This window comes from Dromaius novaehollandiae, chromosome 7 (assembly GCF_036370855.1).
Source record: "Dromaius novaehollandiae isolate bDroNov1 chromosome 7, bDroNov1.hap1, whole genome shotgun sequence".
Taxonomy (NCBI): domain Eukaryota; kingdom Metazoa; phylum Chordata; class Aves; order Casuariiformes; family Dromaiidae; genus Dromaius; species Dromaius novaehollandiae.
In genome coordinates, this window is record NC_088104.1 from 6,631,852 (window position 1) to 6,650,676 (window position 18,825).

General features: G+C 36.3%; 1 protein-coding gene across 1 annotated transcript in view; it reads left to right on the forward strand.

The window, feature by feature from the left end:
• The window catches only part of LRP1B (LDL receptor related protein 1B), a 750,266-nt gene that overhangs the window by 705,410 nt on the left and 26,031 nt on the right, over nucleotides 1-18,825 (forward strand). The window contains exons 83-84 of the mRNA XM_064515494.1: nucleotides 4,068-4,232; nucleotides 13,880-14,041. Of these exons, the coding sequence (XP_064371564.1) occupies nucleotides 4,068-4,232; nucleotides 13,880-14,041 (327 nt within the window). The remainder of the gene's footprint in view (nucleotides 1-4,067; nucleotides 4,233-13,879; nucleotides 14,042-18,825) is intronic.

Sequence of the window (18,825 nt, forward strand, 5' to 3'; positions counted from 1 at the left end):
CCAGAACAGAAAAAAATGTATTAAATTACCACAGGTGCTTGGTTAGCTTTTCTCACTGTGCATCCTTTTCTTAACACTTCTGTTCCATTTGGGATTGTAAAGTAAATGGATTTTTTTAAAGCAGAATATGTGAAGGGCAATGAAGTGTTCTCCAAAGAGGAGGGTTGGTCTTATACCGTTCAGGCAAAATTTGGAGATTGCAACTTCTGATAAGTTTTGGCTTATGGAGAATTGGCAGATAGTAGAGGTCTCTTCTGTAGGGACAGAAATATTTATACAACCTTACCAGAACTTGAGAACTTGAGTCTCTTGAATGGGTGAATTCAGCTTAGTGAATATAACTGCATATTTCTCTTCAGGGTAGGCAAGAGCAAATACCTTTATGCCACGTGAGAAGAATACTTTCCACTGTGTGGAGGAAAACTGTTCCTGTCCCAATTAGTATATTTCGTTAACCTTTTGCTCCATAGCATCATCTCTCCAATAAGCCGCTGGTCTAGAAATCAGTGGATCTTTCAGACGGCAAAATTGCAAAAAGTAAGATATATTTTGTTCAAGCAAGAAAGGGTTTTTATAGAAGTGCCAATGAAAGAAGTGTACGTGTGTGTTTGGGAGAGAGGGATGGAATATCTAAAAAGTGAATAAGTAAAGGCAGAAGTATCAGTAGAGTTCAGGCAGTTTTGCATTGCTGGTTTTCCAGTATTTCCTTTGTGTAAGAATTTTGTTTTCAGTTAGAGGAAAGTGGCAAAAATTGAGCAAATAGACCCTAAGTTCATTAATATTAAGTATCAAACATTCATATCAGGAAGAAAAATGTAAGAAAAAGAGCAAATCAAATTTATGATATTCTTTATTGAAGAAATATTAAGATTGAAGTAGACAAACCAAGGCAGCAGAAGACAAAATAATCAGACTAGGGGAGAATATATAAAATTACATGACCTATAACTGTTTACTTTCTACCATGACAGATTCAGTAGCTAGAATATTAGCCAATAGTTTAGCAAGTGAAATTATTTACTTCTGACATTTCAAGAATTAAATAGGATGGCTGGGAGGTGTTTGAGTTGGAGTTCCAGCAAGGTCTGACCAGTGTTGACTTTACTCAAGATAGAAACATTTCTGATTAAAAAAAAATTTTTTTTTTACTTTGTTCCAATAGGGCATGCTTACTAGAGATATTTCCAGCTCTTCTGAAGTCTTTATTCACTAATCAAATTAAGAGAATTCAGCTTTTCATAACCATTCCTCTGTGTTTCTCTCCTGTATTCTTTTTTCTTATTCTCTTCTCCTATAGGACCATTCTGTTCCTTTTTCCCACAAAAAAGCATCTGATCCCCCTTTTGTACTCAGTTGATGTGAATCAGCAAGAGTAATTTGATTCTTGTATCTACTTCTAGACATAAATACCAGCAGCATTAAAACCCTTATATTGTTAAAGTCTAACACAGGATTTTAAAACTAGCTTGTCCATTACATCTTTCAGTCCTATTTCTTAGCTTACTTAATGTCCAAAATTGTTGTAGAAACTTTTCCTTGCTTGTTTCATATTTAAGTCACATTTAGATTCTTGAATTTAAAATGTTTGATAGAGAGAGAAAAAGCAAAGTATTTTAATAACTCTGTGATGATACAAAATATTACACCCTTTCCTATTTTTCTGTCTCATTTCTTTCTCAGAAACTTTCTCAGTTGAGCATCATGTAAAGTTATTTTATATATATTGCATTTAAAAATTATGGGATGTGAGTGTCCCAATCTTTGAAAGCCAATTGGATTAGAAAAGCTTTACTGCAGGCAATTTTTGGCCCAGTATATTTTTATGAAAATATGAAGGTGAGTATTTCCTGGTACAGTCAGGGTAACTATGAAGTTTGTAGTTCATGTTCTATAATTATAAGTATGCCTTTTTAAAGTGTATTTTTATGTTGAATTCATGGAGTATCTCTTAATTTATATATTTTTCTCAAATTTTATATCTTAATTCTTCAGAATTACTCTAGAAGCAAAATAGAGCGGATATTTTAAAATTTTTGCTATAAGTTCATAAAAATGAGCACTTGTCTGTACTTCAGTGTTATTTATTCAGTTTTCACTAAGCTCTGCTCTATAAACTCATGAGTAATGATAAGTAAAACAGATAAGCAAAAAAAAAAGTGCTTCTGTCCAATAAGATATGCTACATTCTCTGTTTAAACAACTTCTATAATGAGTAGCTGAAGAATGGTTCATGGAACATCAAAGGATTTAATGAACCACCTAAATAAATAAAATCCTGAGGCATCTTCAGACTCTCAAATACAAAGTAGCCTTGTTACAACAGACTAATATATCCAAGGTGGATACCAATAAAATAAAGACCATATGTCATTTCATATTTTTATTCTAAACATCTAAACTCATGAGGTTTGTATAATCACATTTTCTGCCCATCAGTCCCCTGCAACAGCTTCTAGATTCATTGTCTCATTTCTGCTTAATCTGCGAGAGGGGTAGCAGCCTCAGGGCTGATGGGTTCCCAAGAGATCTGAGTAAGCGGCTGGCTCGTGGCGGGGAGCAGCAAGGGCCAGGCTGCTGCGCCAGGGATACAGCTGCGGTGACAGCAGGGCACAGGGCTGCTGCCCGCACCCCGGTGACGAGGCAGGTCCGAGGTCAAGGCAGGAGGTGAGGTCCGTGGGGTAGGGTGGGCACCCATGTGGCCAGGCTGGGACGTGGCTGCAGCGTAGCTCCCCTGGGGACCAAAGGTGAGATCCTGAGCTTAAAGGCAGCTCCCAAGCACAAGGCACATGAAGGCCCCTGCTTCATTCAGGTCTTTTCACTGGAGTTCGATCCTGGATTGCACTTGTGCACCATCTCAGCTCTCGCCTTGGCGAGAGGCAGCCAAACCCCTATGAGGAGGGGTGTGCTCAGGACCCTGACGGGCAGGAAAGAGAGATGTAGGTTAGTCTGCAGGAAAGGCTGCTACAAAAGCCCAGTTATATTACTGGCCTCTGTAGGGTCTGTGCTTGAGAGAACAAATCTCAATGCCTTGATCACAGCTAAAACTTCAAACAGAGCCCAAACCTTACAGATGAGATGTCTCAGGCACAAAACCTTAGCTCTAGGATATCAGACTTTCCTAAATTCAGCACTTGAGAAGAAACCTTTCTTTAAACAGCAGAAGTAAGAGTCGGCATGCCTGTGTCAATCAATCTTAGATCTGGGAAAGTATAGGAGATAAAGGATACCCATGCTCTTTTTCATGTGTTATTTAACTAAAACTTACTAATTCAGCCAAACGTCGGTGTTACTGGTGGATCTATTACTGAATAGTCTCATTGTTTGCGTTGTCCCTCTTATTAAAAGGGCATGTAGGTTCAACTGCTGGATTAGTTAGGCATCAGTCTGGCTTCACAGAATTCATTTTGTTATGTGAGAAATGAAAGGCCTTATTGTTGAAGCATAATTTGGGCTGAAGAGGTGCTTGTCTGTTTCTTTAGCATTACAATTATTTGGATGTTTGAGCATTGTATGCATGCTATTCTACAATTAATTTCTTGTGGATGTCACTGAGTGATTTTATTTCTTGTTCACTGAAACGAATAGAGATTTATTTCTCACAGTGTTTCCAAGACAGGCACAACTTTAATTGAAAATAACGTTATAGAAAGATTGAATCTGGCCTACTCAGGAGCTGTGTTACCCAATACCTGGGAGCTAAGAAAGGGGCACCACCTTCACGAGCGCTCAGCGCCTGCATGGCGAGGCAATGCCTTTCGTACAGGAGAGTGTACAGTGTCCGGGGCGGCAGGAGAGCACGCTGCCATTCAGCCCAGTCTAGAGCTCCTGACAGCCCTACCAAGGAGCGCTTATGGTCTCCTAAAAATATCTCTTTTATCTAGCACTGTGGAAACAGCAGTAACAGTTTGCTCTCTCCATTTTGAAAAGTGAATTTCTCCACCCCCCAGCAATTACCGGGAACTGTAGATCTATTTAAAACATCCCCAAATTCTGGTTTGCCAGTTACCCAAAAAAGAATTGTTGAAATTATTGAAGAGTCCAGTAATCTTGGTGTGTTTTTACTGCAGATGATACATGTAAACTGATATGCGAGAATGGAGGGAAGTGCATTTTAAACGAGAAGGGCGATCCCCGCTGCCACTGCTGGCCGAGCTATTCCGGCGAGCGATGTGAGACGAACCATTGTTACAATTACTGCCAGCATGGAGGAACCTGTGGAGCCTCTGTCCTTGGTAAATATTTCTGTGCAGCTTTAGGGTGTCATTATAATGACCTTATTCTAAGTTTTTGAATTTATTCCTTGTTTGTAATGTTTTTTCTCCTTGTAGCCTCTTTGCTTTGTCTAAGCGTAAACGATATGCAATATAGCAGTACATACTGTATGCATACTTTATACTAAATAGTGCTTTTCATTCACATATCTCAATGTTTAAGCAGAAATAAATTACATCCCACAAAAGGGAACATATAAGTATTCAGTATAAAGACACAAATGTTAAAGTGTAGAAAGGGAATTGTAAAAGCAGGCTTAAGGCCAAAGTCTAACCACATCTGGAAGCCACCCCCTTCCCCCACATGCACCTTGCCTTCTATCTATCTAAATTCTACCTTGAAATTTTTAGGTGCTACTCCTAAAGTTTTAGGTGCTATTGGGTATACGCATAGAGATATTTCCTTAAACTAGAGTTGTGTGACCTCAGTCTTTTACCTTTGTCTTATTAGAATTCACAAAATTAGGCATTTTCCTCATGTGTCTCTCAGGAAAATTTGGTTGATCAGAATTCAAATCCTTTGTTTGCTTGAAGGAATTTGAAATCACATCTCTTATCTTCAGGGAGATTATCTGAACTGCCAAGCCAAAGATATTTGGGAGCTGATCTTTGTCCCTTACATGTAGCTTGTATAATGTAATTAAATAGTATTTGGGCTAGAGAGAGAAAGTGTGATAAGAAGTACTGTATAACTTAGTAATTATGTTAGAAAGGGGAAGCTTGAATTTTCTGCTCCAAGGAATATTTAAATATTTGATTCATAGTGGAACAGCTAGGGGGGGAGTTTGAAGTCTAGTCTCTTCTCAGAGAAGTCTATCACCTCCTGAAGATGGTGTGAATCATTTCCTCATGTGTGATGAAAAAAACAACATCTTGGTCTCAGCAAGAAAAGTGCAGACACTTGACCTTAGAAGAGGAGCTTGTGACTGTTTCTCACAGAGGAGGGAAACAGCTCCCTGCAGTGTGGGAAAAGTATGTATCTTAGTTGCTGTGATTGGGGGTTGCAGCCTAGATCTCAGCATTTTCCTCAGCATTTCTTATTAATTAACTTAGCCTATTTAGTTTAGTTATTTAACTTCCCTTACTGTCCCAGCTTCTGTGGATCCTTACCTTCTTCCTACCATCTTACCTAATGAGATGTGGTGGCAAAAATCCAAGTGAATCCAAATCTAGTAATCTATTGTGTGTCAAGCAAAGCATTCTTCAGTTGTGAATCATTTGGGATTAGTAATATCATTTATAGTGAATATCAATAATAGATAATAGTGACTACATATTAGAAAATTAGAATTATTTGTAGTTGATACTGATCAATTATACTTGAAACTGCTTCTAAGAGCTCATGGAACTACTGACAGAAATGATAACCTGAGACTTTTATCAATTTAGTGAGATCAATACATGTTTAGTGAGGATGTGCAAAAGTGAATGAAAGACACACAGGTGATTTAAATGACATGCCAAAATTTCACTGTCATTTGAAGATACTATATTTACTCCCCCATCTCTACATCTCTGGCATTTAATTGATACTTTCATGGGGTTATAAGGCATTATAAAACTAATAACTTAGCTCCTATAATTCAGCTCACTTGTGAATCCTGCAGAGACCAGTTTTCTTCCTTTGGGCAGTAACCGTGGAACTTACTCCCTTCCAGCAGCTGCTGCTTTCTTTACTGGACAACTGACAGTTGCTGTGGTCATACACCTATTCTGTATCCTGGACTTCCTGGACTTTTTTTTTTTTCCTGCTAAGTACAACCTCTAAAATCTCTCCCCCTGCTCGATGGCATAATTAGCATAATAGGTTTGGTCATCAGTGAATGAAGGAGAGAAATGGGCATATCCTACAATATACTTCTGCTGGATTGTTATTAGTGACTCCATCTGCTGTAGAGGGCCTGGCTATTGAGACATTATCCTTCTTTCTTCTTGGTCTCAAAAAGGCAAATGTACCCACACCAAAAAAGCACTAGGAGAGCCAACACTGATGTGACTGCAATCCACACTCCACTCTCTGACTACCTGATTCTGGGAATCCAAATCTTTAACTGCTTCAGAAGTTTACTGTACCACACCTGGCCAAAGCATGCCAAGCCTTTGTGAGCTGAGATCAGCGCAGAGCCATTCTTGCTCATTACCAAAGGAGAATTGGATCTTAAAGTTGCAGCAGCTACCTCTAAGTACAAAGAGGTAGTCTATCTCCCAACTCTATCTGGTGTCAAAAGTTCTGATGACTTTTACTGGACATACCTGCTCATAGGAATATTCTTTTGCTGTGTTGCTTCTCCTTTTCCAGTTTGATCAATTTTTTAATAAACATATTTCAAGTTAACTGGGTCTCACATATGCCATTTCCAATTCATGAGTGTAGCCATGCCTTGAAGCCAGTGCCATAACTTCCATGTGCTGGAGATGTGGGAAAAAATACCATAGATTTTTCTAAATCAAGGTGACTCCATCCAGCATTCTAGATAAAATTTTCAAATTGATCCCCATCTCATCTTCCTTGCAAGCCTTGCCCCTAGACCCTATAAATATTCTATTAAGAAGAAATCTCTATTTCTTATCAGGCTGTGTTTCTTATCTATATCAGGCCATAAATCCTGTCTTCCTGAAACAAACTATCATGTCAGCAAGATGTCCCCATATCCTAGTTTAATCCATGGTATACTAAGGTTGTTATGTATCTTATAAGAGGAAGCTAAACGGAACGCCTCAAAGGCACCCAATATCTGTGATCTATTAACTCAGCAAAGCTGATTTCATAATTCCTCAAGTATTCTTGCAACAACAGTTTCTTCTTTCCACTAAAATATACCGCTGTGCTAAACATTCAGTCAATGCACTCCATCAATGCATATTTAGCTGCAAGGGCTGCACATACAATTCACAGTTTGGACTGAGGATGTGACAACCAGAAGAGACCAGCATTCACTCACTTCCTTCTCGTTATCTGAGCCTTCAAGAAAGGGCTGATCTGCTGTCAGATTTATGTGAGAGTGATTATTGCACACATTGCTTTAATGTTGCACATTGCAACAACTAGGAATGTATAGGTTCTGTGTTCACAGAAACTCCTGTTTTTCATTCATGGTTATAGAACTTAAGCATTGTAGTAAGTGCTGAGATTTCAAATGTTGCATCCTAGCAGGTTGACCTGTCCACTAGCAATAAGTATATTAAATGCATTTTTTTGTGTGGGGAATTCTTTCATGTCTGGAAAGCACAAAATTACTATGTAAATTAAGTCAGCCCAATACCATTTTAATTTGTTTTACTATACTATTCCTATCTGTGCATATCAACTTCCATATGAAAATATTCATGACCAATTCCTCAAAAAGTAGCGGTTACATTTTTCATCCTTTAATCATTTGGCTTATCAAACTCTCACACTAAACTGATGCAAAAAGGTTGCACATATTTTCCAAATTTTCTTCTTTTTATTTACTCAAAATGATTGAACTTTTTCCTCTGGAAGTTGCCTATGTGTGCTAGTGCCAATCCCAATTCTATCTGCAAAACAGAAATGATGAGGTAACTTCAGCTTGGAAGCTCTAATTGCCCTTATTGATTCTCTTGTATTATCCAACTCAAATAGCCTTGATACAGTCTATCTAGGAAGTGTCCTTCTACATGCGCTCCTTTTCGGGACTGTGAGTGCATTTATATTGCACAGCTGCAAACATGTGTCTCTGGGCTAGCACCACTGTGAGCAGAGGCAGCCGCACTGGTACACCATGCCATCGACATGATGACGGAGAAGGGTAGACCCCGTAGCTGCTACATTTCCACCTTCTTCTGGTTCCAGTGAGTCATTTGCTGCCTGTTTGTTCTGCCACATAGAAGTGCCTCTCTAAATTCAGGGCAAAATCTGGTCGTCTTGCTGGGATGTTGGCTCATCCAAGCTGCTGTTGCCCATGTTTTCTGTCTCCTCACGGGAAACCTTTTCTGTTACATGCTACTGGTATTTGGCCCAGAGCCCTTGGAGGGAAATGAGCTTCTACAGGGTCACAGCTGCTGTGATGCTTCCCTAGCAGTCAGGGAATTTCCTTATTGTTTGATTTTGGTTTGAATACTGAGGTAGACATATCCTGAAAACAAATATTTCATCACATTCTGATATAAATAAAATGACACAGCATATACAATACACGTCTAGTGAAACTGAGCTTGTAAATTCTGTTCTCTTTTACCACCTAATACATAATAGTAATGTGATAACCAATTAACTAAATTGTGGAGTATTACTCATTTTTTTAAAATATGATTGTGTTAAATCTTTGCTGGATGTGGTAAGTTGTAGAACCTCATTATCTGCACACAAATGTTAATTTGTTAAACAAATCCCACTGGCAATTCAGGGATTATTCACTGTTGGTTTACTTACTGCTAAGCCTTTTGGCAAATTCCTATGTGAACATTATATAGCTAGAGACTGGGGCGGCTTTAATTAAAATTTATAAGTTTATGACAGTTGTATTGAACTACAATAATTGAACAAAGAAAATGTCATCAGTTAATTAAAAGTACACATCTGAGACATGTAATTAAAAGTTTGGTTATAATAATGAACACTTTCCAATAAACTGAATTAGTAGGAATTTTGAAAAAAAATAAATGTTAACATAAAAATACACTTCCCTTTTTTCTTATGTTAAAGTAAAAATGTTTGAGCAATAATTTACTAAGTGTCTTGAACATATTAACTAGATTTAAATAGTTCACAAAATTAAATAAATACATATTTGCACTATATTTACTGCCCCAAGGGTATGTCTAATCACATAGAATTGTGATGTTTGTGTCAAAATGAGTAAGACATTGTTATTTCTTCCCATCAAATGAAAATTGATGAAATACTCTGCTCCAAAATATTAAAGATTACGGATGAAGTAGGTACCTAATAGATCTCAAAAGCATTCAGTGTTCTGTTTTATAAGCAATTGATAGGGGCAGATTTGGGGATACAGTGATGCACACTGAAAGCTCTGCTCTCACTGAAGGATGTGTTTACGTCACTCGTGACAGACCAGTGCCCGTAATGTCACACAGGGACACCCCAAACAGGCGTGCTGCAGCTGCGTGTGACCAGGACGGGGGGCTGTTGTGTGAAAGGGGGTGGGGGTACGGGATGGGGGTTATCTATGGACATGGAGGGTGTCCGGTCTGATGTGCAGCTGATCTCATGGTCCCAGCAGAACCACTGCCACCAGCCTAGCTGAGAGCAGCCTTGGAGACTACTCCAGTGTATTTTGGGATAGCTCTTTTCTCCTTTTCTTTCACAATGTGGAGAGAATGCCTATCTATTGGGACTGATCCCAGGCATTTCAGCTCATAATTATATACTGGAGTACAGCTTCCCTCCACTACTGCTGGGTCAGTAAAGCTAATGATGGTTCATCAGCCACACAGGTTCCCACATACTACTATGCTAACTATCTGCAAGGCATATTACTTTTAGCAGCCTCGTGTAGAATGAGTACCACCTTGTTTTCTAGAATAGTGACACCAAGTGAAATATGCAAATTAAACATATGGTGCATAAAAAGCACAGTCATGAAAATGGAAGGTGGAGAAATCCAGAATAAAAAGATATGCTTCTTTCTCTCTAAATACTGCTACTCTGGTTTTCAAATTGCAGCATTTTAGAGGTGACATGCTAAGCATACGCTGCCACCTTCTCACCCTTGCCATATTTACAAACAAAATTGTTCAACATAGATGATCTAAACAGGGAAGTTTTCTTGGATTTAAGGAAGAGACTTAAGAAGAGGGTACGTTAAAGCTAGGATGCTGACCTGTAATAAGTAGTGAAAAAGAAGATAGTATTCTCATGCAGTAGATCTGTTTGAGGACTGTAATGTGGAAGGAAGAGCTCAAAACAGGAAAACATTTTTTCTTTCTGAAAGTGTTTTTTTTCTTGTTTTTGCATAAAATATACCAGAAGATGGATAGCCGAAATTTTAAATTTGAAGCAGTTAGTATTCCACAAAACACTTCCCTAATGAAAATTTTTCTGTACTGTAGTGTATGTTGTGAACGTTTCTGTGGTGGCTAAGGTCAGAGGTTACAAGACAACTTTACTGTAGTTTCTATACAGCTCTAGTCCTGAAACGTCATGATCAGTGTAAATGTTTATGTTCTCTGTGCATGAGATTACCATGCAGTGGCCGTTAGGTATAATCTGTGACATTTTGGATAGCATAACTGTTTGCTTTGCAAACGTAAATCAATATTCTGATACTATGATACAAACACTTATGCCATTAGTTGACATTGTTTAATACTGCAGTTTTATTAAAATGTCCTTGGACATTTTTTATCAGAAATAATTTATGAGAATAAGGCAGATTAAAATGTCATTATTATTATTATTATTTCAGATGCCAACAGTCGGTATATAAATAGTCAATGAACTATTAACATTACTAGAAGTCATGTTAAATTGAGTGACAAAAATGGGGCTTAGGCTATACTGAATTAAATTTTCATATAACTGTCAGCAATTTGGCATATTTAGAAGTCTACATTAGCAGGAATAGAATAATTTCTTGTACAAACTAGGAAAATATCGTTGCCCTATCATTTTACAAAATAGAATAATATTAATAATAAAAACTGAATTTAGACCTCTAGATCATATTCTATCACTATTTTATTTTAAGTTTGTAACTGAAACACTGATTCAAATTAAGATTATGTAAAACCCCCTGACTTTGGGTTAGAAATTGGAATATAAGTGGGGGGGGGGGGAAGAGTCTATGCTAACATCAGAGTTCAACATCTTTGATTTAATGTTTATATCACAGGGGACAGATATGAATAACCAGGCTGATGCATATTAAACTGGTTGGAGCTATTTTAAGTCAATGGTTTTGTTCCTACAGTACTCATTAGAGGAAGAGACTAACTGATCTCGTGGCCTTTAGGATGATTTGCAAAACACCTAATTTAGCATAGCTTAAAATAGAAAATATGGAACAGAATTAGGTGAAGGTTTTCAAGTAACAGAAGATTAAGAAGTAGAGCAAAGAAAAATAATAAATAAATCATTCTGTATGCCTCAGAGGAAGTAGAAAAAATGAGGGCACTTCTCTTGCATTCAAAAAATCCTCCAATGAAAATGATACTAAATGATGGTATTATATTAAAACAGAGGCAGACCAGAAGGAGTATTGTGAGATTTATGAAACAGTTTAATTCACAGGACTCTAAAGAGACAGGAAACTAAAGAGAGAAGAAACAAGAAGAAGATAGGAGTTGCACAGTTCAGAATTCTGCAGCTGTGGTAAGAGACATCAGAAGACAAATGTGAGTTTGAAAGTAGAGGTGGATACCTATACCAGACAGCATATAAAAACATGCTAAGGAAATAATGAATTGAGGCAAAAGACAGGAAGGCGGGGACTAAGTTATAAACCTTCAGCAAATCAGGCAGCAGTATGGATTTCCTGGTAGATTAATATGAAGATCAGAGATGATTATTATGAGAAAGCAACTCTCAATCTGACTCATTTGACTACTTTGGCTTTTTGTGCTTGTGCAAGGTATGCTGGATATAAGTACGCTATAGTCAGTGTTCCAGAGTGACTTCTGTACATTTTAAATGAAGTCCTGCGTGCTGCTCAGGACCACGTCAGCCATAACTTCTCTTGTACGTGCTGCTCAGGACCACGTCAGCCATAACTTCTCTTGTACGTGCTTTAGCCAACCCTTCCATGAAGCAGTATTTGTTTATATCTGGTGTGAAATTTTAAAATGTAAATGTAGGGATAATTGGTGTCTCTCATGATTAAGGCATTTCCTGACTTTTTCTGATCTCTTTCAGATTCCAAAGTGGTATTGTTATCTTGATTGAGCAGTCAATAATATGAAACCAATACTGCATTTTTCCTGTTTATGCCTGCAGTTCCAGTGCAAAGGACTTCTGCATTACCCATGCAGTGCATTATGTAGTTAACTTGCTAATCTGGTTGACATTAACATTTCTTAACAGGTAGTTACTCCATCGCCAGCAAAGACTAGATTTCAAGTAAATTTGTACTGGTTTTACAACATCTCATTGGTTGCCTTCCTTCTCTAAATTTGCCCCAGACAATTATATTGATTCTCCCATTCAAAACTAGACATTTTAGTTCTCCATCCTATTCCTTAGACTTCTACCACTTGCATAAAGCATGTGTGTTACTGTATGGGTTTTCTGTAGTCTCTTCAACAGGCATTCCTGTTCTGCCTGTCACCTGTTTTCTATTTGACTGTTGCCAGCCTATATGCAGTTCTTTACTTAGAGGTACAGTGTTTTTGTGGCTTTACTCATAGGAATTAGTCTTTGCCTGTTAGCTTTCCCTGGCTCTGCAGTGACCCCGTTAAGAGCTTGATTCTGATTGCCAGCAGTTTCCTGGTTTCCTTGTGATTCAAACCAAGCCTGTCCCCATGTGCCCCTGTAACCAAGAAGGGCCCTCAGGTCCTGATTAATCTGAATCTCTTTCCTTATCCATCTTGTCAGCCAGGAAGAAGAAAAAAAAAGTGTTAAACTTTTGGTCTATTTTCCGTAAGTTTAAGAAAGCCCCAAAGGCCAAGTGATAGAAAAGGGAAGAAGGATGGAGGTAGGGGAGGAAATTTTGCAAGAAAGAAACAAGAATGAGAATAGATTATTAGAAAGTGTGAAGGGAGAGGGCTGGCTGGACACATCAAGGCATTTGACTTGAAGAGAAGATTACAAATGAGGTGTAAAAGCAAAGTCAGAAGATGGAAAAACATTTACATCTAGAGGTTTCTTTTAAAGAAAATAAACCTTGAGGATCAACCAATTAGTGAAAAGTGAGAGTTTATTGAAACAATGAATATGTAACAAAGCTATAAATCTTGCGGACATGAGATTTAGATAAAGGAAATTACAGAAAAATTAAAATAGGGAAAAATCATAGCAGAAAAATGTATCAGGACCTTAGACACTATTTTAAAATCACTAAAAAATAATCCACTATACAGCAGGAGTTTATTTTGAGTAAAATTCTGCCTTTTTCCCTAGGTGTTTGCTGCTTTTCAGACATTGGATGCTGAGCACTACATGCACCTTTGCTCTGATACAATATAGCCATATTTAAGTTACTTATTATATGAGAGCAGTATGACAGCAGAACAGGCACACGTTTGTGGTCTAGTAAAAACTGTGTTACGTAAAATTGACTATTAGTGCATTAGTAAGTATTAGTAAGTATGTGATTTATATAAAAGTTTGTAGATTCAAGAATAGAGTGCGTTCTGAGGACATTACAATGGTGATCATATAACCATTTTTTCTTCTGCAATTAGAGGAACCCAGTCTGGCTGGATGATTTGAAGAGCTTTTCACAATTTATGGTTCTAAAGTCGTATTTTATATTCCTATTTAAGAATGTCTTTTAAAATAATTCCCAAATAAATAGTTAATGATGAGACATGTACAAGTATAAAATGAATAGATGCGGTTTTTGAGGTGTTCATATCTTACAGTGCTAACTTTTGTAGTGCTAATTTGCTCTGTTATGAGAAATACACTGGTTTTTTATTTTAATGTTTATTTATTTTTATCATAAAATAGTGTTCTTTGTTTCAAATAGGGAGGCCTACCTGCAGTTGTGCACTGGGTTTTACAGGACCAAACTGCAATCGGACAGTGTGTGATCATTTTTGCCAAAACGGAGGAACCTGCAGTGTCACTGCTGGAAATCAACCCTTCTGTCACTGCTTGCCTGAGTATACAGGAGACAGATGTCAGTACTGTAAGTAATTTTCCACAAAATCCATTTACATATGCAGGAGAAGAAAGAGCTTTTGTAGAAATGGTTTATTTCAGCATTTTCTTCAATAACAGCTAAAAGGGAACTGTACAGGACAACTTATTTGTCAATAGAAATGAGATAATTGTATTAAATTTCTCTACTTAAACATCTCACATTTGTAATTGGATGTTAGTGGAAATCACAAAAATAGTGAAATGACATAGTTGGTTAAAATATAAGAAGGTCTCTGGTATCCCTTATCTCCTAGATGGGCCAGCACCTGTGCTTCCAACTGCTACCTTGCCTTTCCTTTTTATTTCTAACATGAGTAAGTAGCATATTGACAACTACTGCTTTGACTTTCAGTCCTCTATATTACTTCATCTTATTCAGTCCAAGGTTACCTTCTGCAAGGTTTCTGTTCTCTCATAGTATTGGAAATTAGGGTTTTTTTAAAGTATTTCTCTTTGGTGATGCTCACAGCTTAGGTTCTGTCCTTTGCAGCTGAGGTTCTCTGTAGTTTCTAATGCTGACTGACCAGTTTCTTCTCGCTGAGATACTGTTTTCCAAAGGTTTCCATGCCACTTTTGTCTCTTTAGAGTTTTCTCCAAATTTTCAGTTCTTTTACAGAGGAGAGAGGAAAAATTATCTACTAATAGGTCTTCCATTCTTACTCCATTTATGTTTTCTCTCCATACTTTCTCTTTACATGGATCATTATCACCTCTTTTCCAGAGAGTCAGGAAACCTGAACGTAATCTTGAATTTCTTCTATTGGTCACTCATTTCAGAATTTTGATTTGTCTTCCTCAAGTCTCTTTGACATGTAACAACTCTAATGAGTAACAACTCCAGCATAAAAGTGATTATTGTTCTGAGATCAGAATCTTTTTCTTAGAAAATCTCTTTTTCTGTATTCCTGTTTTGCTTTTACTATAGCACTCTTCTGTCTGAGATTAAACTATTAGGAAGACTTGTTCTTTGTCTTCTCCTGATGTGCCCAAAACCTTGCTGAAGCATACAAAAATAGTTATTTCTATTGTTATGTCTAAAATATGGGAACTTTATTTGATACTCTTCTTTAGTAAGTGTAAGCTATTCAATCATGCATTCTTAATCTCTAGATTTTAGATTTCTAAACTTTTGGAAAGATTGCAGTGAGAAAGAAGAATTTTTTAAAAAATCTCCAAAAAATAAATTGCAATTTGTAACACTAGCCTTTTGAAAGATCTTTGGACTTGAAGGAAATACTTTTGGTTAACTTGACCAGGACTAAACTCTTTTACATAGAGATAGAACTGCTACAGATCCATACAGATTCTTCATGAGAGTTCATTATTTAGGATGATAGAAAATAGTTTAGTCTTTTTCTGAGTATTCTTAGATTTCTTTGCCTTAAGATGCACACGCACACACACAGTCCTGTCTCTCTCTCCTTTACTTCTGCCTCTTTTTGAAAAAAGATGTATGGATTTAAATTTTTTATTTATGTGAATCTTTTGTTTACCACCTGCCTGTGTTAAATGGAAAAGACTCACATTATCTGGGACAAATTAAATTAGTTTTTTCTAATTTCTGCAGAGAATGTTGCTAAGGCCACGAGGCATCATGTAAGAGAAAACACTTTTGTTGATTGAAATGGAGGGTTATATTCATATTGCTCTATATAGCACATCTGGGTCTTGTCTCTTAAAACATATAAGTGTCTTATAAATTAAAGCACCTGAGAAATGCTAATCACTCTGATATTAAGTGTTACAATGACTTTCATTGCAAGCAGCTCCTGAAGAATATAAGGAGACGTATTCTCTTATAACCACTCTATATTTTCTCTCAAGTCTAATCAGATTTGGATATAGTAATGTGTATCAAAAAATAGAAGACTGTCATAGTGCTTGTTATAGAATAGAACATTAAATGTGAAATCTGTCATTTCTTTATTACATAATTTGGTGAATGAACCAAAGAAGGCTAGATTTAAACCAAATGGTAGGGAAATTAGCTGCTGTAAAGGTCTGGTTTAGAATTATCTACCAGGTACAAAAAGTATTTAGTTTTAGTGAAAGGTCTGTCAAACAAGAAAAGGGTTAGTGTGTATCTGAAATAGGATTTGTACGCAAGTAAACTGAATGTATTTCCAGTTGGGAGACTAGAAATAAATTGAAACCTTTGAATGGAAAACCAGCAGTAATTGTGATTCTGTCCCACTTGGTATTAAACAAACTGCATGGATCCACAAATAACTATCTGCAAACACAATTGGGTATTTGAAAACAGTATAGTACATAAATCATGCACAGACAGACACACAGATTAAGAAAAAATATTTACTTGAGGCTTACCCAAAACCAAACAAATTGTTTCTAGTTGAATGCTTCTGCATACATCTTTCTTTTTTTTCCTTTAAGAATTAATTTAAATGTAAATTTAAGGGTACTTTTAAAATAGAGTGCTTATTATCAGATTTGGATTGTCTACTGACGCTTTGGAAAAATGCCACAATTCAGAGAGACTCAAACTTATTAAAGGAGACAAAATAAAATTAGGCTTTGTTTGTTTAAACCTTAATACTTTTAGGAAAAAGGCTTATAATGTTTTAGACTATTTTTGATGACCAATAACAGCTTTTTATAACTTTAACAGTTCACAGTTAATAATGTAAATGTAAACAAACATGCATGTATGATTTTTTACTCTATTAGACATGTTCACTTTTTATGCATATTAATATAACTTTATTACAAAGATTAGTTGTCTCTAAATTATCTTTTTTAGTCTTTTTTTGATGTAACTAGAGCAAATTCTTAAGGAAAGAATGATACATGAAAATGAATAGGTATTTTACTCATGTCTCCAATTGAAAATATTATTGGTATTTTTTATGGCAAAGACAAGACATTTACTTGCTGTATTGTGAGACTGTGAGGACCTTATTTTCTTCACACTTATCATCTCCAATTACGCAATGCAGACTTTCTCCTGCAGTTAGTTCATATGAAGGCTAATAACCAAAATGTACTCCATGTCAAAGCACTGGAAAAATGAATTTAAAAGTAAATAAATTTATAAAGAATTGCACTAAGGTTATGTATGTGATTATATACACATGCATTTGATGTATTTGCATATAACTCCTTATTCAAAATTCCTAAAATGAGACATACAGAATATTTAAAGTTCATGTCTTGAACCGTTCAAGGACCAAAAACCTTTAAAAAAAAAAAAAAAAAACCCTCAAAGTGCATGTAGTGATCTCACAAGCTGTTATTTTCCCTAAAACTGAAGTTCCTGAAAGAAAAAATAACTATTTGTGTGCCATTTCAGTCCAAATATAGCAATCACATTTTAGATACAGCAGATTAATGGAGTTTGAGACTATATTCAATAATAAAAACTAGTAATTTTTTTAGAGAGTATAAAGCTCTTATTTTTCAGTTTGGGGAAATTCTTGTCCTAACAACCCTGGAAACACTTGCCTGTTCACATGTTTTTTTTCATAAAATATCTCTTAATAATAGCTTTTAAAACAAAAGTAGTGTTGTTTTTTTAAAAAAAAAAAAAAAAGGAAAAAAAGATGCCACCACCATCCCCCAAAAGTACCAATCTGGGCCTTGAATCAGGGGACTATGAACAACAAACTACTTCAATTAGTATCTTTTAAGCCTCTCTGCTGCCTCAGTAGTGGTCATCTAAGTAGATTAGTCTGTAGTCTGCATAGGTAGGTGGAGATGTACAATGGATGATCCAAAAAAAAACCCTCCTCCAGTAGTCAAGGATAACTCCCTTGTCCTTCATCAGAGCTCTTTCCAAGATTATCAGTAAAACTGGCCTGACAGCCTGTAAATACGTCTCTGACAGGGGAAAAAAATAAACACAGAGAAGCATAAGCAAAATGCATTTCCCACTTTATGAGATACCCTCACCAATCATCCAGCAGTCTTGAATACGTTCAGGAAAATATATCAATTTTAGTAGTCTCTAATATGCTTTTTTCAAGGTACCTCGCAGCTGAACAACAGTTTTGAGTGTTTACATTTTCAGATTCAAGGTTGAAGGTGCCATTCGGCCAAAATTTCGTTTTCTAGTGAACAGCTTGATAATGCTCTACCTCTAGCTGCTACTGAGTCACCCTCAGTTATACCCTGAACTTAAATAGATAGGAACTTTTTAGTATTGACAGAAAGGTAATGTTTTGTTTATGTGGAACATTTGAACTCTAAGTTAACATGGACAGATAGTTCAGAGTTATATACATGTCAGAAACATGATGGAAAGCTCAAGGCAATATTAACCACTTGTAACTGGAGAAAGTATTAGAAGCAGAGAGATTTTTAGTGATTTGGCCCCACTGAGGAGCTTAAATGACAAAAATTTTAAAAAGAGCTGCTCAATCAAAAGAAAGCTGTCAATACTGCATAAATGGAAATAAACCTAAATGTTAAAATATCAGTATTTTGTAGCACTGGAAGCCTCTTCAAGCAACTTATTTCTTTTAAAAGGATGTGGGAAAAAAAGTGTGTTACGGGTGCTTCTAGAGAATTAAAGAAATCACTACTTGAAATCTCAGTCCTGCAGACATTTAAGCAATTAAATGAGCTAATGGGGTCTTGCAAAGTCTATGAAAATAAGTATGCGTATACTTTTTCGTAGAATTTATGGATTACGTCTTTATACATTGTTGTTATAACTTCATGAAATTTTAGTATATGGATAAATGAAAATAAAAATTAATTATTTCAAAATACTGTTTCCATTTCAGTATAACATAATGTTGTTAACACTAA